General features: G+C 44.3%; 1 protein-coding gene across 2 annotated transcripts; it reads right to left on the minus strand.

The window, feature by feature from the left end:
* Window positions 1-2,163: 2,163 nt before the first annotated feature.
* STARD4 (StAR related lipid transfer domain containing 4) lies at window positions 2,164-16,461 on the minus strand. Of its 2 annotated transcripts, XM_038770371.1 has the most exons (6): window positions 16,240-16,319; window positions 13,573-13,685; window positions 8,188-8,237; window positions 4,886-5,012; window positions 3,406-3,520; window positions 2,164-2,823 (listed from the first exon to the last, which is right to left on the minus strand). In XM_038770371.1, exons 2-6 carry the CDS (start codon window positions 13,675-13,677, stop codon window positions 2,597-2,599), a joined length of 624 nt encoding a protein of 207 aa, XP_038626299.1. In that variant the 5' UTR covers window positions 13,678-13,685; window positions 16,240-16,319; the 3' UTR covers window positions 2,164-2,596. The 2 variants fall into 2 exon arrangements, with proteins under 2 accessions (XP_038626299.1, XP_038626298.1); XM_038770370.1 differs by lacking the exon at window positions 13,573-13,685 and having other exon boundaries at window positions 16,240-16,461.
* Between the last annotated feature and the right edge of the window lie 1,338 nt (window positions 16,462-17,799).

The following is a 17,799-nucleotide window of genomic DNA, read 5'->3' on the forward strand; positions in this document are numbered from 1 at the left end:
TAGTACCAGACCTTGGGTGGCCATAAAGTCGGGATGTTCGCCTGGGGGAAAAAAAAAAAAAGTCCCCACTACAAAAGAGATCGATAGCCAGGATTACGGCTATGTGTTTTTTGCTTGTTAAAAGACAGACACAGATTTTCATGGAAGAATGACCAGAGTTCAAGGAAAAATTAGTCACATTTGTGTTTGGAGGGTAGGCTTCTGCACATGGAAAAGTTCAAACCAGTTCTAACAGCTGATAGCACAGGCTGATGTTCATCTTGTAAACAGAACCAGGGCCCTGAGGGCCTAATATGTACAGAGGAAATTGACATTTAATCGCATGCTTTGTACTTCAGTATGTTTCCTTCTCTACTCTAGCACCTGGCCTCTGGTGCTAATTTGATAGAAACTCAGTGTCATTTAGGAACATGTTTTGCTGGAAAAAATCAGTACATATACAAGATCAGCTCGGACAGCCCGGTCCAAACCCACATAGTAGGCTTCTTTCATTCATTCAATCATATTTACTGAGCGCTTACTGTGTGCAAAGCACTACACTAATCACTTGCACCGTACTAAGCTTCTCTCTGACCCCTGAGCACTGGCCCTCTTTGTTCTATAAGTGACACAATTAAGTGTGGATATGTGTAGAAGAGGGTTGGACAGTATCAAAAAGTCACTATATTTTTCACATAAAGCAAAGCCATTGCAATAATGATCCCTTAAATTTGTAGGGCACTTAAAAAAATAAAATAATGTTGCAAAACACTTTCTTCTCCCTGATCTCTTTTTTATGTTAAGCACTTACTATGTGCAATGTTGCTTCTCATTTATCCTCACACAATTCCTTTGAGGCAAGGAGAGGCAAATATTATTAGTCCCATTTTATAGTTGAGGAAACGGAGGCCCAGAAAGGTCAAGTCATTTGCTCAAAGTCACCTAGCAGGCCTGCAACAGGTCTGTAACTGGGACTAGAACTCAGATTTTGTGTCTCCCAACCTGACATTCTTTCCATTGTCACACTGTGCTATACATTAAAAAAAAAAAAAGACATAGGTTCCTTAAACAACACAGTCACTGTAAAGTCCTGAAATCACATTAAGACACAAGCCACTATCCTAGAGCAAAGTCTGGTCTCTCCTCAGAGGTGATAACAGGTTTGAGAGATGAAATACTAGCAGAAAGGAGATGTGTAGTAGGGAAAGTATAACAGTGAAATTCTAAGATGGCTGGGGTGTGGATCTCCTGGGGTCTCCCCACAAGTACTCACATATTTGCTTCTCAGAGATCATCGTTTCCAATGCAAACAATCACAATTCAGTTATTGTGTCATTCACTTCCTGCCCAAGAGAGTACAAATGTGGCCAGAACCTCTGACTGCCATTAATAACTATAAAAACAGTAATAATAGTGCCAAATGTTAAGCACTTGCTACTGTGACAAGCACTGTACTAAGCGCTGGAGTAAATACATTCTAGGTCAGACCCAGTCTCTGTTCCACATGGGGCTGACAGCCTAGATGAGAGGGAGAACAAGTACTGAATCCTCATTTTACAGATGCAGCAGCATGGCTCAGTGGAAAGAGCACGGACTTTGGAGTCAGAGTTCAAATCCCAGCTCCGCCAATTGTCAATTGTGTGACTTTGGGCAAGTCACAACTTCTCTGGGCCTCAGTTACCTCATCTGTAAAATGGGGATGAAGACTGTGAGCCCCCCATGGGACAAGCTGATCACCTTGTAACCTCCCCAGCACTTAGAACAGTGCTTTGCACATAGTAAGCGCTTAATAAATGTCATCATTATTATAATTATTATTTAGATGAGAAAACTGTGTCACTTGCCCAAGGTCATACAGCAGACAAGCAGCAGACCTGGGATAGGAAGCCAGGTCCTCTGACTCCCCAGCCTCTAAGCCATACTGCTTTTCCAGCCCACTTTAACCAGGATGGCCCACCCAGCTACCAGGGAACACAATGGCAGGTGCAAGATGCATGCTTTCTCTTGGTCTGCTTCCACTACCATCATCACATCTTAACCATGATTTGCTAATCCAGAATCCTATCATTGTAAGCAAGTGGTTGAAAATGGAAAACAGGGCATAGAAAATTTTAAAACGAATAAAAATATACAATTTTTTAAAAATAGATACAGTCTAAATCACAAATGATTAAAAAACACCTAGTTTTGGGTAAAATAAATATTTCTAGTGAATAAAAGTGTTCTTTGGAGGTCAAACAAAATTTATGCTTTCAACATCACCCAAGCAGCAGATGAGAGTTACTTGGAGACCATGGCCTATTAGTCCTTGCAGGAGAGTAAATACCTCAGGTTGGTGGTGTGTCAGTGCATTCGTAGGTTGGTACTACTTAAGTACAGGTTTAAAAGCTCTCTACTCTCTCTACACGTCTCTCTCCAGACCCTGACCATGGCCAACTGTGAGCACTGGGCATCAAGGAGACAAGCAGACTATGAACCAAACCGTCTGCCCTTCTCTGAGCTGTAGAATGCAATACAGGGAAGGGGAAGGGAATATGTGAAGCCTACAGGTGCGTGCATGTATGGGAGAGGGTGGAGCAGGGGGAGATGCGGGACAGCATGGCTAGGCCAGTTCCAGTCAAACCTTCAGTGCTTTCCTGAGGTCGCTATAAAAATTGGCCAGCGTACTAGCCATGGCAGTATCGACTGCAGACTGAGGAAGCCTTCCTCGCAGATCAGTCTGGATGTAGCCCGTCAAGAGACTGTGATCCAGATTGTCTGGAAGGGGCACACAGAACCAGCCGCAGGGATGATTGTGGCCACGGACGAAGTTGGGCCTCGTCTCGCCGTAGTTAAGACTCACACCTGTAAAGCAAGTTTTACCCAAGACGGTTAAGCACAATTCAAAAGGGTCAGCGATGCCTCAGATATACTTCAATACCCTTCCCCATCTTCCAAGTTAGTCACTGGTTGGATGGGGCAGAACCACCCAAACAATCAAGCTCAAAACTGTTTCTGAGGGAGGCTTCAAAGGAACAGCACAGTTACCCTTCACCCCTCTGATTCGCATGAGACAGTACCCCCACCCCTCAGCTGGCCTTTTTGTTTATCCCTTTGAACACTTGAAACTCCCCCCACCCTATAATTAATGTCTGTCTTTCCTCCTCTAGAATGTAAGCTCCTTGTGGGTAGGGAACACATCTACCAAGTCTCATACTGTACTCTCCCAAGCACTTAGTACAGTGCTCTGCCCACAATAAGTGCTCAATCAATACCATTGATGGACTGCATCTCCATAATCACTAGAGAGAGTTCACACTCGCCTAAAACCCAGCTTCAGTAGTTCTAGGCTCTTTGCCCAGAAGGCCCAAAAAATGATGGTTTCCTAACAGATGACTTGACAGAGCCAAGAGACAAATAGTATCCTAGCCCCAAGGAGGTCATTACCGCAGGATAAGAGCCCCTCTTGATATTGGGTGGTGTAGGAGAAATCAACAAACTCTCTTGGTGCAATAATATTCCACAGCTGGCCAGCAGTAGTGTAACACATCACACAGCAATTCTACAGGAAGGAGAAGAGCAGAGGAGATACTGAGATCAGAATGAGAACTGAAACGAGACCATCCATTTAGATTTCACAAAACTGGGGGTCGAGGATGGAGTATGCAAAAAGCCACATTACACGTGAACATCACCTAACGCCACTGCTAGCTAGTTGTTCTCACAATGGAAAGGGAATCCAGACTGATCATACACCACAATGTACCTACACTCATGACAATCATATTTGTGCAGTAAGGTAAACATGTGCAGTTGGTACAGTGCTCTGCACAGAGTAAGCGCTCAATAAATGTCATTGATTCAAAACACATTCATAGGTAATCTGCAATAGAGTGTCATCAAAACACTGAGGTGAGCGCCACAAATGACCAGGATGCATGATTAGCATCTAGCAAACCTTTTTCTTTGGCCCTATCCACTTTGATAATTCATTCCCATTGAAACTGGGCTTCCAACAGCACAACATTAGAGCTTGTGGGAATGAATCTGCAGTCCATTGAAAGGGCTCCAGAGGGACCCCTACCCATAACGTATAGTGGGCCCAGCTCCAGGAGAACGTGGATTTCTAGGGTCAGGGCTCGCTGGCTTCAATTGCTCCCAACATACGTGTTCTGGCCCAGAGACTACAAGTCCCAGGAATATTTAACACTTTAAATCCTCTCTCTAACTCTGCCACCCTGCTCACATGTCTGCTGACACCAGGAAGAGAAGCCCAACCAAATTTATTCAGGATTCTCCAACACCAGTGGCAGAATGAGCTGTGCAGGCCCTGTGGCAGAGGATTTTCCAAATGTGACTTTCTACGGACATTCCTAAAAACATCAACCATAATGGAGACTTTTCCCAAAATCACACGCAACTCTGTGAATTTTTGAAATTGTCCAGCTTTAAACCCTACAAGTATATGATAGCTGAGCAAACCTTAATACCAAAGTCACATTTCCTAATAAACTCTGATTAAAATGACAGGAACATTTGAGAGTCCAGACCCTAAAGAACTCATTAGGCGGGGGGAGTGATATTCAATAATACAGAGAAAACCCTTTGGGGCTTGGCAATTCCCTATTAGAAAGCCTCTCTCATGGGATTTCATTTTTGTTCTAAAATCCATCCCCAAATCACTGACACAATCAAGAGTGGATATAGTGCCTTAAGCATTGCTTAAGGTTCTTACTACTCTGACGGCCCTCCCTACCTGAGGATCTCACTAGAATCAGTTCATTTTAATGGCATTTATACTCCAGTTCCCTCAGGGGTCACAAAATCCCACCTGGAAGTGTTACCTTTTTCTGCTTACTCTACTCAAAGCATTAGGCCTACCCACAGCATCCCTTGGTCCCATTCATGTCCCAAGCCCGATATTTACCTCTTCAAACTGCTCAACGATATCCATGGTGGTCATTAGACTGTCCCAATCTAGACGACAGGGCCCTGGGCGAATGTGATCAATTACCCTGTTGGCAACATCCTTCACAATTCCCTGAGCTTTGTACCTGGAGAAACAAAGTTTTAAAAAGAACCACCAAAAGCAAAGAAAATCACTCCATTGCTGCTCTTGGAACAGTCCAAATTTAAAAGAAATAAGAGGATTTTTCAGGAGGGTGGGTAGAAAAAGGCAGTCCTGAAGATTTTATTCACAAAAATCATTTTTTGAATGTAATTTTTCTGTCAACACAGCTTGTGTTCACAGTCCAGCAAACAGGACTGTATTAAGTACAGATATACCCCCAGTTCTTCCAGAACATGTGTTTTAACTGTGTGCTTGGGCTAGAACACTGCTAAGGAACACTTTTCTAACAATATGCACCCCCTTCTGGATAGAACACAAAGGCATCAGTCAAGGCACACAGACCCGAACACGAGTTTTCCTTTACTTAATATAATAATGGTGGTATTTAAGTGCTTACCATGTGCCAGAGACAGTACTAAAAGCACTAGGGAAGCCACAAGGATTATTGGATTGGAGGCAGTCCCTGTTCCACATGGGACTCATTCTAAGGGGGAGGGAGAACAGCTATCAAATCCCCATTTTACAGATGAAGAAACAGACCCAGAAGTTAAGTGACTTCCCCAAGGTCACCCAGCAGGCGAGTAAGTGGCAGAGCCCGGATTCGAACCAAGGTCCCTTGACTCCCAGGCCCAAGCTCTTTCCACTAGGCCACACTCCTTCTGAACATGGAGTTGATCGAGAATGAGACCCCCATGTTGTAGGAAAACTAAGTCAGTTAGCCATTCGTATTTATTGAGCAAGTAGTATAAGCTACTCATGGGCCAGTAATGGGTCTTGTACTTCTGTTGTACTTTCCCAAGGTCTTAGTACAATGCATTGCACTGGGTGGGTACTAAGCAAATGCTATTATTCTTATAGTGAGATTCAGTCTTCCCTTGTACTCTCCCAAGCACTTCGTACAGTGCTCTGCACACAGTAAGCACTCAAATACAATTGAATGAATGAATTAATGAATATCTTGGTTCAACCCTTTGAGCTGAATGTAAGAAGTAATACTAGAGAGTTCTCTTAGATCATGCCAGAGTATTTCGACAGCAGCAGGACTGTGGGGAAGATGAAGTAAAGGCCCCCGTCCTGGCAAGGTACACATGTGGAAGGAGCTGATAATTTTTTCCCCCCTCTATGCACACAGCTACAGCCATCCCACACCCATTTCATTCCGAGAACAGGAGTGGGGAGGGGAGCTGGAGCAATTCCAAGAGCCACATCAGGGCTCTCTGAATACCCTAATTCTCTGGCAGAAACCGATGCAAGGCCTTGCTACTCAAGCAAAACACATTAGTGGCAATTTTGTTGACTCCACGGGCTCCATCAGACGGCCCTGAGTTGGCAAAGAGGTAAAATCTCCACACTGTAGGGCACTCAAGAGCTCTGCTGTTTCTGAAGGTTGAAAAGGAGGTCTTCTGTATTCATAACTCAATCTTTTCTCATTCCCAGCTTCAAACCTGGGAACAGAGAAGCATTGTGAAGCCAGCTTCGTAAAGAAAGCTCTTTTTTGCCTTGACCACAGTGGTCCCTACTGGACTCTGAGGAACCCAATGCCTTCCAAATGTAGACACAGAGTTTTCTGTTTAATTTAGTACCAGCTGGGTCTCCACAGGTAAATGAGGCAGAGAGATGGGGCAATAATGCAGACCTTTCAGGCCAGAATAAAACATCCAACAGAAGGCAGACCCGAGGTGGATCACAACATTGAGCGGATTTGGTGAAAAATTGCCCAGCTCTCCCCTTCACTTAGCCATCTAGACACAGCACAGGGTAGAGCTGCTTCTGACCCAGTTCAGGCAAAAATCCAACCTCCCTTGGTACTGCAAGTGGCAACACAGTAATAATAATGGCATTTGTTAAGTCCTTACTATGTGCCAAGCACTGTTCTAAATACTGGGGTAGATAGGAGATAATCCAGTCCCACATGGGGCTCACGGTCTAAATAGGATGGAGAACAGGTATCTGAATCCCCACTTTCCAGAGGAGGAAACTGAGGCACAGAAATTAGGTGACTTGCCCAAGGTCATATGTTTGAGGCCTAATGACCCTTTCCTCTCCATCCAAACCGCAACCCTGCTCGTTCAAGCTCTCATCCTATCCCGTCTGGATTACTGCATTAGCCTCCTCTCCGATCTCCCATCCTCCTGTCTCTGCCCACTTCAATCCATACTTCACGCCACTGCCCGGATCGTCTTTGTCCAGAAACGCTCTGGGCATGTTACTCCCCTCCTCAAAAATCTCCAGTGGCTACCAATCAACCTACGCATCAGGCAAAAACTCCTCACCCTCGGCTTCAAGGCTCTCCATCACCTCGCCCCCTCCTACCTCACCTCCCTTCTCTCCTTCTACAGCCCAGCCCGCACCTTCCACTCCTCTGCCGCTAATCTCCTCACCGTGCCTCATTCTCACCTGTCCCGCCGTTGACCCCCGGCCCACGTAACCCCCCTGGCTTGGAATGCCCTCCCTCCGCACATCTGCCAAGCTAGCTCTCTTCCTCCCTTAATAGCCCTACTGAGAGCTCACCTCCTCCAGGAGGCTTTCCCAGACTGAGCCCCCTCCTTCCTCTCCCCCTCCTCCCCCTCCCCATCCCCTCCGCCTTACTTCCTTCCCCTCCCCACAGCACCTGTATACTTGTATATATGTTTGTATGTATTTATTACTCTATTCATTTATTTAATTTGTACATATTTATTCTATTTTATTTTGTTAATATGTTTTGTTTTGTTCTCTGTCTTCCCCTTCTAGACTGTGAGCCCACTGTTGGGTAGGGACCGTCCCTATATGTTGCCAACTTGTACTTCCCAAGCGCTTAGTACAGTGCTCTGCACACAGTAAGCGCTCAATAAATATGATTGAATGAATGAATGAATAAATAATGACATCAATGCCTCTAACAGCCCGATGGGCACCCCAGAGATGAGCTCATGTGCGTGGCAGTAGCACAATTCTTGCAGAAAATGCTCTAACACGAGAACCAGCAGGTGTAGAGAACTAGATCAGGAAGCCCAAGAACACTCTTGGGTTAAAATGTAGATGCTCCACCTAGGTGTAGCCAACAACTGTCAGAGAGCTACCCGGAGGGGGAAGAAGCACCCTGAGCCTCACCCACATCCTTTCCCTACAAAGGCATAGCTCAGAAGGGCTTTCGGAATTACGTATCCAGTACTTACAGATAGCCATTGAATTCCTCCGATGGTTTCCGCCAAACTGTTACATCTTTCTGGAAAAGTCAAGAGATGGTGTAAACAAATTTCCAAGTCACAGATGTCCCCCGATTTTGCAGTGACACTTAAGATCTGAGGCTCGGGTTCACTGAGTGGGCCAAATCAGAATCTTCTGAATCTCCTAACTGTAGAATCAATCAATTATGGCATTTATTAAGTGCTCACTCTATGCCAAGCACTGAACTAAAGCACTGGAGTAGATACAAGGTAATCAAGTTGGACACGGTCCCTGCCCCACATGGGGCTCAGAGTCCAAGTAAGAAGGAGAACAGGTATTGGATCCTATTTAACAGATGAGATAAACAGGTACAGAGAAATGACTTGCTCAGTGCCACACAGCAGACAAGCGGCAGAGGGAGAATTAGAACCCAGGTCCTCTGACTTCCGGGCCCATATTCTTTCCATTAAACCACACTGCTAAGATGCTTAAATGAATCTTTAAGGCAGAGATGTACCGATTATAATTGTAAGCTCTACATGGGTAGTAAGTGTGTCTCAGTGCTTCTGGTATATTCTCCCAGATGCTTAATACATTGTGTAGCATTCAGTGAGTGCTCAACTTGACTACTGCATCAGCCTCCTTGCTGAACACTCTGTCTCTCCAATCAAATCAATTCTATTGAGTGCTTACTGTGTGCAGTGCACTGCATAAGTGCTTGGGAGAGTAGAATATAACAGAGTTGGCAGACATGTTCCCTGCCCACAACGAGCTTACAGTCTAGAGGGGGAAGACGTTAATATGAATAAATTATAGATATGTACAAAGTGCCGTGGGGCTGAGGGAGCAAATCCAAGTGCAAAGGAGACAGAAGGGAGTGGGAGAAGAGGGCATTAGGGCTTAGTCTGGAAAGGCCTCTTGGAGATGTTCCTTCAATATTCATTCATTCAATCATATTTATTGAGCACTTACTGTGTGCAGAGCACTGTACTAAATGCTTGGAAAAGTATGATACAACAGACATTACCTGTCCAGAATGAGCTTACAGTCTAGAGGCTTTGAAAGTGACTCTCTGGCCTGGAATGCCCTCCCTTCTCATATTCAACAGACATCACTCTTCCCACCTTCAAAGCCTTTTTTTTTTTTTATGGTATTTGTCAAGCACTGAGGCAAATACAAGATAGGCTGGACACAGTCCTTGTCCCTCATAAGGCTCACAGTTTTAATTTCCAAAACTGAGAGGAGACGTTAAGTGGCCTTCCCAAAGTCACACAGTCCTTATTAAATGAATTAAATCCTTATTAAAAGCACATCTCCTCCAAAAGGCCTTCCCTGACTAAACCCTCATTTCCACTTCTCTGTCACCCTCGCACCCTTTATTCACTCTACCTTCAACCCCACAGCACTTAGGTACGTACAGAATTTATTTTAATGTCTACCTCCCCCTCTAGACTCTAAGTTTCTTGTAGGCAAGGAACATATCTACCAACTCTTATATTATACTCTCCCAAGTGCTAACTACAGGACTCTGCACAGAGAAAGTGCTCATTAAATACAATTGATTAAAACCACTGCAAATAAGAATCTAGCAGAGCATATTTCACCCTGAAACCACACACCTGGGCCAATTCATACCTCCACCAAGCAATTTCCCTAGAACACGTTCAAAGATGACATTTTAAGCCTTTACTCGCAGAAAGCAATTTTATTCAAGTAGTGCTGCTTTATCAACAGACTGAAGATCACACACAGGATACAGCAATAAAGCTTTGCTCGGCTGGACCCAAAACACATGCTACAAAAAGGGGAAAAGTTTGTCTCGATCAATTCCGAATGCTTCCGAATTGAGCCAAATCCTCACAGGCATCAGCTACCCACTGGGAAAGAAATGGTGGCAACAATTTTCTAAATGGTACTCATTTTCTGAAAGGGGCAATGCAGCTTCTCATGGAGATCGTTGCCCAAGAAACCATTTAATTCAAACTCACTATCCAAACAGATTCCAGCAAAGGGAAAAGCTTGACTTCCACAGCTATTTCAGATTCAGATCTGTGATGCTGTACTAAAGCATTTTCAAGAAATAATCATAAGCTCCTTGGATTGGAAGGGCCTCAGACTAAAAATAATAATAATGGTATTTGTTAAGCACTTCCTATGTGCCAAACACTGTACTAAGTGCTGGGGCAGGTACAAGATAATCAGGTCCCACATGGGGTTCACAGTCTAAGTAGGAGGAAGAACCAGTATTGAACATCATACTGCAGATGAGGGAAGTGAAGCACAGAGAAGTAAAGTGACTTGCTTAGGGTCACACAGCAGGTAAATGGCAGAGCCAAGAATAGAATCCAGGTCCTTGGACTCCCAGGCCCACTCTCTTTCCACTAGGCCATGCTGCTTCCCATTAGAAAGAACAGCTCCTGAAGCATCCTATCCTACTAAATAATAATAAAAATGGTACTCAAGTGCTTAGTATTGTATTTATCGAGTGCTTACTGTGTGCAGAGCATTGTACTAAGTGCTTGTGAGAGTACAGCATAACAATAAAAAGACACAGTCCCTGTCCCATATGGGGCTCACAGTATTAATCCCCATTGTACAGATAAGGCAAGTGGGGCACAGAGAAGTTAAGCGACTTGCCCAGAGTCACACGGCAGACATGTGGCAGAACTACAATTAGAACCCAGGTCCTTCTGGTTCCCAGGCCCATGCTCTATCCACTAGGCCATGCTGTTCATATCATAGTGCCCAGTTTAACACAGGGAAGGGAATTCCATAGTATCCCTCAATAATCCATTATCAGTGTGCAATGATTTTTCACAGCCAGAAAGTTCCTCCTAACACTTAGCTAAAAATCTCCCTTGATTCACCAAAGCCCATTGGTGCCTCAGTGGAGATGGAGAAAAGGTTGTTTTCCCTCTGCAATTCCTCCCTTCTCTCCAGTGCCGTGACTAGGCCTAGAATATTGTGAGATACAGTGGCAGCATTTCCTTCTAATCTGTATTCCCAGTTTGGTAGTCACTTAACAGCCCCTACATGGCTTACACTTAGGCCCATAGTGGTGCATTGTTACCTCCAATAATTGCCCCTTCACATGGGAGATGCACTGTCCTGTAATAATAATAATGGCATTTATTAAGCACTTACTATGTGCAAAGCACTGTTCTAAGCGCTGGGGAGGTTACAAGGTGATCAGGTTGTCCCACGGGGGGTTCACAGTCTTCATTCCCATTTTACAGATGAGGGAACTGAGGCCCAGAGAAGTGAAGTGACTTGCCCAAAGTCACACAGCTGACAATTGGCAGAGCCGGGATTTGAACCCATGACCTCTGACTCCAAAGCCCGGGCTCTTTTCCACTGAGTCACGCTGCTTCTCTACTTCTCTGCTTCTTCCTGTACATCTTTATTTTGCTACCTGACTACTTCTGAATGGAGAATTAACCAATCATTTAAAATAATAACTGTCATATTTAGTGCTTACTATGTGCCAGGCACTGTAAGTGCTGGGGTGGATACAAGCAAATCAGGTTGGACACAAGCAAATCAGGTTGGACAGAGTGCCTGTCCCACAATCTTCATCCCCATTTCACAGAGGAGGTAACAGAGGAACACAGAAGTGAAGTGACTTGATCAAGGTTACAGACAAGTGGCGGAGCGGAATTAGAACCCAAGACCTCCTGACTCCCAGGCCCATGCTCTATCCACTAGGGCACACTGCTTTTCCATTGTGCCTCATTTGAATCACTGATGACAATATGAATTTGTACTGGACCCAGGATCCAATTTGATATTTCCCACTAGTTGATATTAGTCCATGGAAATCGGACTAACCCGTGACCATAACCAGAAATTTGATGCATCTGATGAGACTTTCCCAAAACCATACTGATTATTATCCAGTAGATTGAGGTTGTCTTCCTAGTTCAAAGAGTTAGGAGAGTTAAAACCTACAGAAAGACACAAAGTGACAAGCTAATAACAATTACAAAGATAAACTTGTATCTATCCCAGCACTTAGAACAGTACTTGACACAGAGTAAGTGCTTAAATACAATTTTAAAAAATGCACCCTTCTGCCACAAAACGATTTCAGTGTGTGCTTTTTTTAAAAAAAATAAAAAAAGGTATTTAAGTGCTTACTATGTGCCAGGTATTGTACTAAGCACTAAGGTAGATGCAAGATAATTGGATAGGACAGAGTTCCTGTCCCCCTTGGGACTTTGTCTTAATCCCCATTTTACAGGTGAGATACTGAGACAGAAGTGAATTGCCCAAGGTCACACAGCAGGTACATGGCAGAGCCAGAATTAGAACCCAAGTCCTCTGCCTCCCAGGCCTATGCTCTCTTTCCACTAGACTTCACTGTGCTTACTGTGTGCCAAACACTGTACTAAGCGCTGGGGTAGATACAAGATAATCAAGTCAGACACAATCCCTGTCCCTCTTGGGACTCCCCATCTACATTAGGGAATCAGGGGCCGTTAGTCAATCGCTCAATCACCTTCCCCCCTCCTACCCCTCCTCACTACTCTCCTACTACAACCCAGCCTGGACACTTCACTCCTCTAATGCCAACTTTCTCTCTGTACCTCAGTCTTGTCTATCTCACCTCCAATCCCTTGCCTACAACCTGCCTCTGGCCTGAAACACCCTCCTTCTTCAAATCCAACAATTACTCTCCCCCACTTCAAAGCCTTATTAAAGGCACATTTCCTAGAAGAGCACTTCCCTAAGCCCTCCTTTCCTCTTCTCCCACTCCCTTCTGCGTTGCCCTGACTTGCTCCCTTTATTCATCCTCCCCCCAGTCCCAGCCCCACAGCATTTATGTACGTATCTGTAACATTTATTTGCATTAATGTCTGCATTCCCCTCTAGAATGTAAGCTCACTGGGGGCAGGGAATGTGTCTACTGTTATTCTGTACTCTCCCAAGTGCTTGGTACAGTGCTCTGCACACAGTAAGCACTAAATAAATACAACTGAATGAATTGTCCAATGTAAGCCTGTTTGGATTTGATGCAGCATAGTGACGGAAGAGATATGTTATGTTTGGTTTTGTTCTCTGTCTCCCCCTTCTAGACTGTGAGCCCACTGTTGGGTAGGGACCGTCTCTATATGTTGCCAACTTGTACTTCCCACACGCTTAGTTCAGTGCTCTGCACACAGTAAGCGCTCAATAAATACGATTGATTGACTGATTGATGACTTGTACATATAGGCCTGGTGTTAAAATGGGTGAGTACTACATGGGAAGGTCTTCCTTAAACATGCGATTGGAAAGAATGTACTCTCCTTACTAACAGGAGATTGAGGGCACAACACATTCAGTGTGGCCAAAGCTCTTAACCGATTTATTGGGGCAGAGAGGCGATTGCCACTGCAAACGTACTAACTTACCGTTTTCTTCACAACTCGCCACTTGTCCCCTTCAATGCTATGGTACTGGATGAGAGTATTGTTGAGTTTAATTGCAAGAGCAGAGACATCTAGTAGGCATTCCATTTCTCCTCCTGAAGATACAAATCAAGATTTGGCATCAGCAATTAGGAGTGGATTAACTCAAATTAACTTTTCCTTTTGATATCTGGGACCAATTATTCAATTTTGGCAAGATTAAAAGCAATTCTACAGCAAAACTGCCCCTTTTTCTGTTCAATCAAAATCTAAGAGGAAAACAGAAGGCCAGAAACTCTGAGTTCACTTAAAAGTAAAATTTGCTACTTCTTTGCTAATAAGTTTTTAAAAAAAATATATATCAGGGTAGATGGTAGTCAAGGGGTTGGGGTTATTACTGTCATCCTCAGTGATATTTGGATAATCTGCCCAGAGCAGAGCTTTTCCTAATATAAAGAGTTCAAAGTCTCACCCAACCCAAACCTGGAAAAATACAAGGTGTATGGAAATACACCAATTTTTCTGACAAACCATATTTTCCTGGACATAAACCAGTATTTCTTCCTGACAGCCCCTTATCTCCTCTCTTCTGTGGCCACTGAAATACACGATTTCCTATACATAGGAATTTTGATCTATACAACTATCTCTTCACTTAGGAGCTAGATTTTGCACACATTCTAGCCAACTAGCCCCAACTTAGACTTAGTCCCAACTAAGTCTAGTCTTAAGCCTTGGATGTGATGCACATCCAAGGCTTAAGATTAAAAAACAAAACAAACAAATGAAAAAAAAACCCATAGCATTCCCAAAAGAATATGGAGATCAAGGGAGAGAACCTAATTTGCGTTTCCTAAAATAATCCAAATAGATGTCAAAGTCTTTAGAATCCCAAGGCTTACTGCCCAAGAATGTCTCAAACCTTGCATGAAAACAAGTTATTACTCTTGAATTATATATTCAACATAATGGGATATTTAGTAAAATAAAACGACCACATGACTGAGGATTTATCCTGTTGATCCATCAATTGTATTTATTGAGCACTGTGTGCAGAGGGCTTGGGAGAGTACAATATAACGAGTTGGCAGAACATTCCCTCCCCACATTGTCCCGTAATGAAACTCATAGTTTTTAACTTAGTCGGCCAAATCAAAATACAGGCTTACTTGATTGAGTTTCAAAAAAAAAAAACAAAACCCCAAAAGAGCCTCTGTCAAAGGCTAAGTTTGATGACTTGAGAAATAAACCCTGCCAGGCTTGAATGTTCATCCACTGAAGAGTGCACACCTTTTGCCAATACATGCAGGGTAGGTGAAGCCACTCTAGTTTTTTTAAAAATGCAACATAAATGTGAGGGTTTTGTAGTCGAATAGATTACTTGACATGCAGAGTTGTTCAGTTTGCACATCAATATTGGTTTGCAAAGGTTGTCCTCCTTGAGGGGCAACAGAATCAGGATTCCTGGCTTGAAGTCAGCTAAGGTCCTACAAAGGGCAAAAATGCATCAGCAATGCAAAGGACAAATTTCATATGTACAAAAGCACAGACTACACTGTCAGTTGCTATGATTTTTCAGGATGAAACCCCAGGTTTTTTTTAAGACTAAAATCCTCAGATGTCACCTGAGCCTTTTTCAAGCATATCCTCAGCTGGCACAAGCTAGCACTTTCTAGCCTGAAATTAAGGTTTTGGAATCCTGAGGTCTTCAATCTCCTAAACCCTTTTAATTGATCTCCTAAACCCATTTAGGTGATGTTTCTTGCTAAATATCCTGAGATGCCACTACCATCCACAGCCTTGAATTCTACTTTCCAATCACCCTAATCAACACCGGAAGTCATCAGGGTCCACAGTATAGCTCAGCCCTAAGCCTGGAAAGATAGTGGCTTTGACTGGTTTTCTGCCCCTCCCTAAGTAGAGTAGTCCAAATATAGGTGTGGAACTCAAGAATCACAAACATATCTTCTATAAAATATTTAAAAAGTACTTTTACTGGAGAGGATCAATCATTATGGTTCTGTAGCATTCAAAAGAAAAATCAACTCAAACTCATGTGCCTATCACTGTCGCTTGAACCCAGGAGTCACCTGGACGGCTCAGAAATTGCAGTCTCTATGAAGTGGTCCAGAAAGACTCCCTGAAAGCCCAAAAGTCACTTGTGCTGTCACATTCCTGGACTTTCCAGGGATCTTGGATGAAAAGGAGGAGGCAGCAGCTAGCCTCTGCTTTGAAACTATCCTTGCTCCTGGAGGTCAAATGCACACTCAAGTAGCAGAGAAACTACTGCTAATGCTACATCCCCCCACCCTCACCCCCACTCTTGTCACCACCCCCGACCCCTTCCCTCTTGTCACACTGCCCCATCTTCCCTTGGTGGTCAGGGTAAATTCCCACCAAATTGCAGCTTGAGAGAGTTGACTCCTTGTGCCTTCCCCTTCTGCCAGGAAGGGCCAACGTCACTACCCTAGGGGCTTCTCCTGTCACCCTGCTCACACCTCTACCCAAAGGCCTGGAACACCGCTCCATGCTGGGACTCCTCAGTCGGCAAACACAAAGTCGGGATAGTTCATTGGATCTTAGCAGAATCACCCCAGGCTGATAGCCCAATACCAGTGACCCTCCGGGCAGGATGATCAGCAGCCATAGGGTGGCCTAGCAGGCACTGACCTGAAAGCAGTGGGAATCCTCGTGCTGATGGCACAGGTCCTGATCCCTTCTCCAGTCTCTCCAGGGGGAGTAGGCCTCCCTCAGTCTCAGACCCTGCTCGTTCAGGATCACATATGCAGGGCTCCTCCACCAGATGGCTACAAGTTCAGGCTCACATAAGAATCCTTCTCCAGATACTTCACTGGGTATCCAAGCCAGTCGGTAAGAGCCAATTAGTAGCCCTTATTGAGCTCTTCCTCTGTGCAGAGCACTGAACTAAGTAAGCACTTGGAAGAGTACAGTAGACTCTGATGCAATTGCTGTCCTCAGGAACTTTCATCTAGTGGGGGAGATGCAAAAAAATAGTTAAAGATAGGAGGAAAAAAAGAGTGAAAAGATGAATACATGAATGAGTAAATGTGATGAGCTAATTGTGAGTAAATAAGAGTGGAGATGGTGTGAAAGTGCTGAGGGGTAGTTAGGTGGATATAACCTGGGGAAATGAAAAATTAACCAGTGAAAGATTCCCAAGTGAGGTGGGATTTGAGAAGGGCTTTTAAGATGGGGGAAAGCTGTGGTTTGCCAGATGGGAAGGGGGAGGGAGTTCCCAGCAGGAGGAAGGGCATAAGCAAGGAATCGGGGGCTGGAGAGATGAGAATGAGGCACAATGAGTACGTAATCTTGAGAAGAATGAAAAGGGCGAGCTGGGGTATGGGGGAGAAGAGAGAGGATAAATTAGGGAGGACGGAGAGGTGGGGGGAGCCTACAGAATGCCTTAAAACAAGTAGTCATGATTTTCCGCTTGATGAGGGAAGGAATGGGTAATCACTGAGGGTTTTTGAAGAGTGGAGACATCCACTGGACTCCCTCCAAACCCTTCCCTGATGCATAAGTACACACCCTCAACTCAGTCATCTCCTCCATTCTCAATAATCTTGTTCTCCCCCAACCCCCGCCGGTCCCCATTGCTAGTGCAACACCAATCCCCAGTCTTGACTTCTGCTACCGCAATTTCACTTTATCCTGCTATTAAACAAAAAAAGTCATCTCCCACTCGACAACACTTCTATTCCTTCCTCATCAAATCCCATACCCACAACTCCATCAACTCTTCCAAAATTAACTCCCTCCTTCTCAACCCCAGAGACCTTACCCACTACTTTGTTAGCAAATTTGAAACCTTCAGGAAAAAACTTCCCAAATTTTCTCCATCATCTCCTCACAACTCTATTTATTCCTTGTCTTTCTCCTGCTTTTCTGCTGTTTCTCATGAAGTCTGTTGCCTACTCTCTGAATCCAGCCACCTGTACCTGCGCTACTGACCCTATCCTCTCTCAGAAAAAACCAAACAAAAAAACCCTCATCCGACTCTTCTCCCATCCCTCGCTTTTTAAAAGCTTCTTACTTTGTTGGCTGCTTCGCTTCTGCCTTCAACCATGCCCAAGCCTCCCCCATACTCCTCTCTAGCTATCCACCCCTTCTTCCATTTCAATCCAAACTCCTCAAAAGTCATTTATACCAGCTGTCTTCACATCGCCACTGACTCTTCTTCACCCACTAAAATCAGTCTTTTGACCTTTT

The sequence above is a fragment of the Tachyglossus aculeatus genome, chromosome X3, assembly GCF_015852505.1.
Source record: "Tachyglossus aculeatus isolate mTacAcu1 chromosome X3, mTacAcu1.pri, whole genome shotgun sequence".
In the NCBI taxonomy this organism is placed as follows: Eukaryota; Metazoa; Chordata; class Mammalia; order Monotremata; family Tachyglossidae; genus Tachyglossus; species Tachyglossus aculeatus.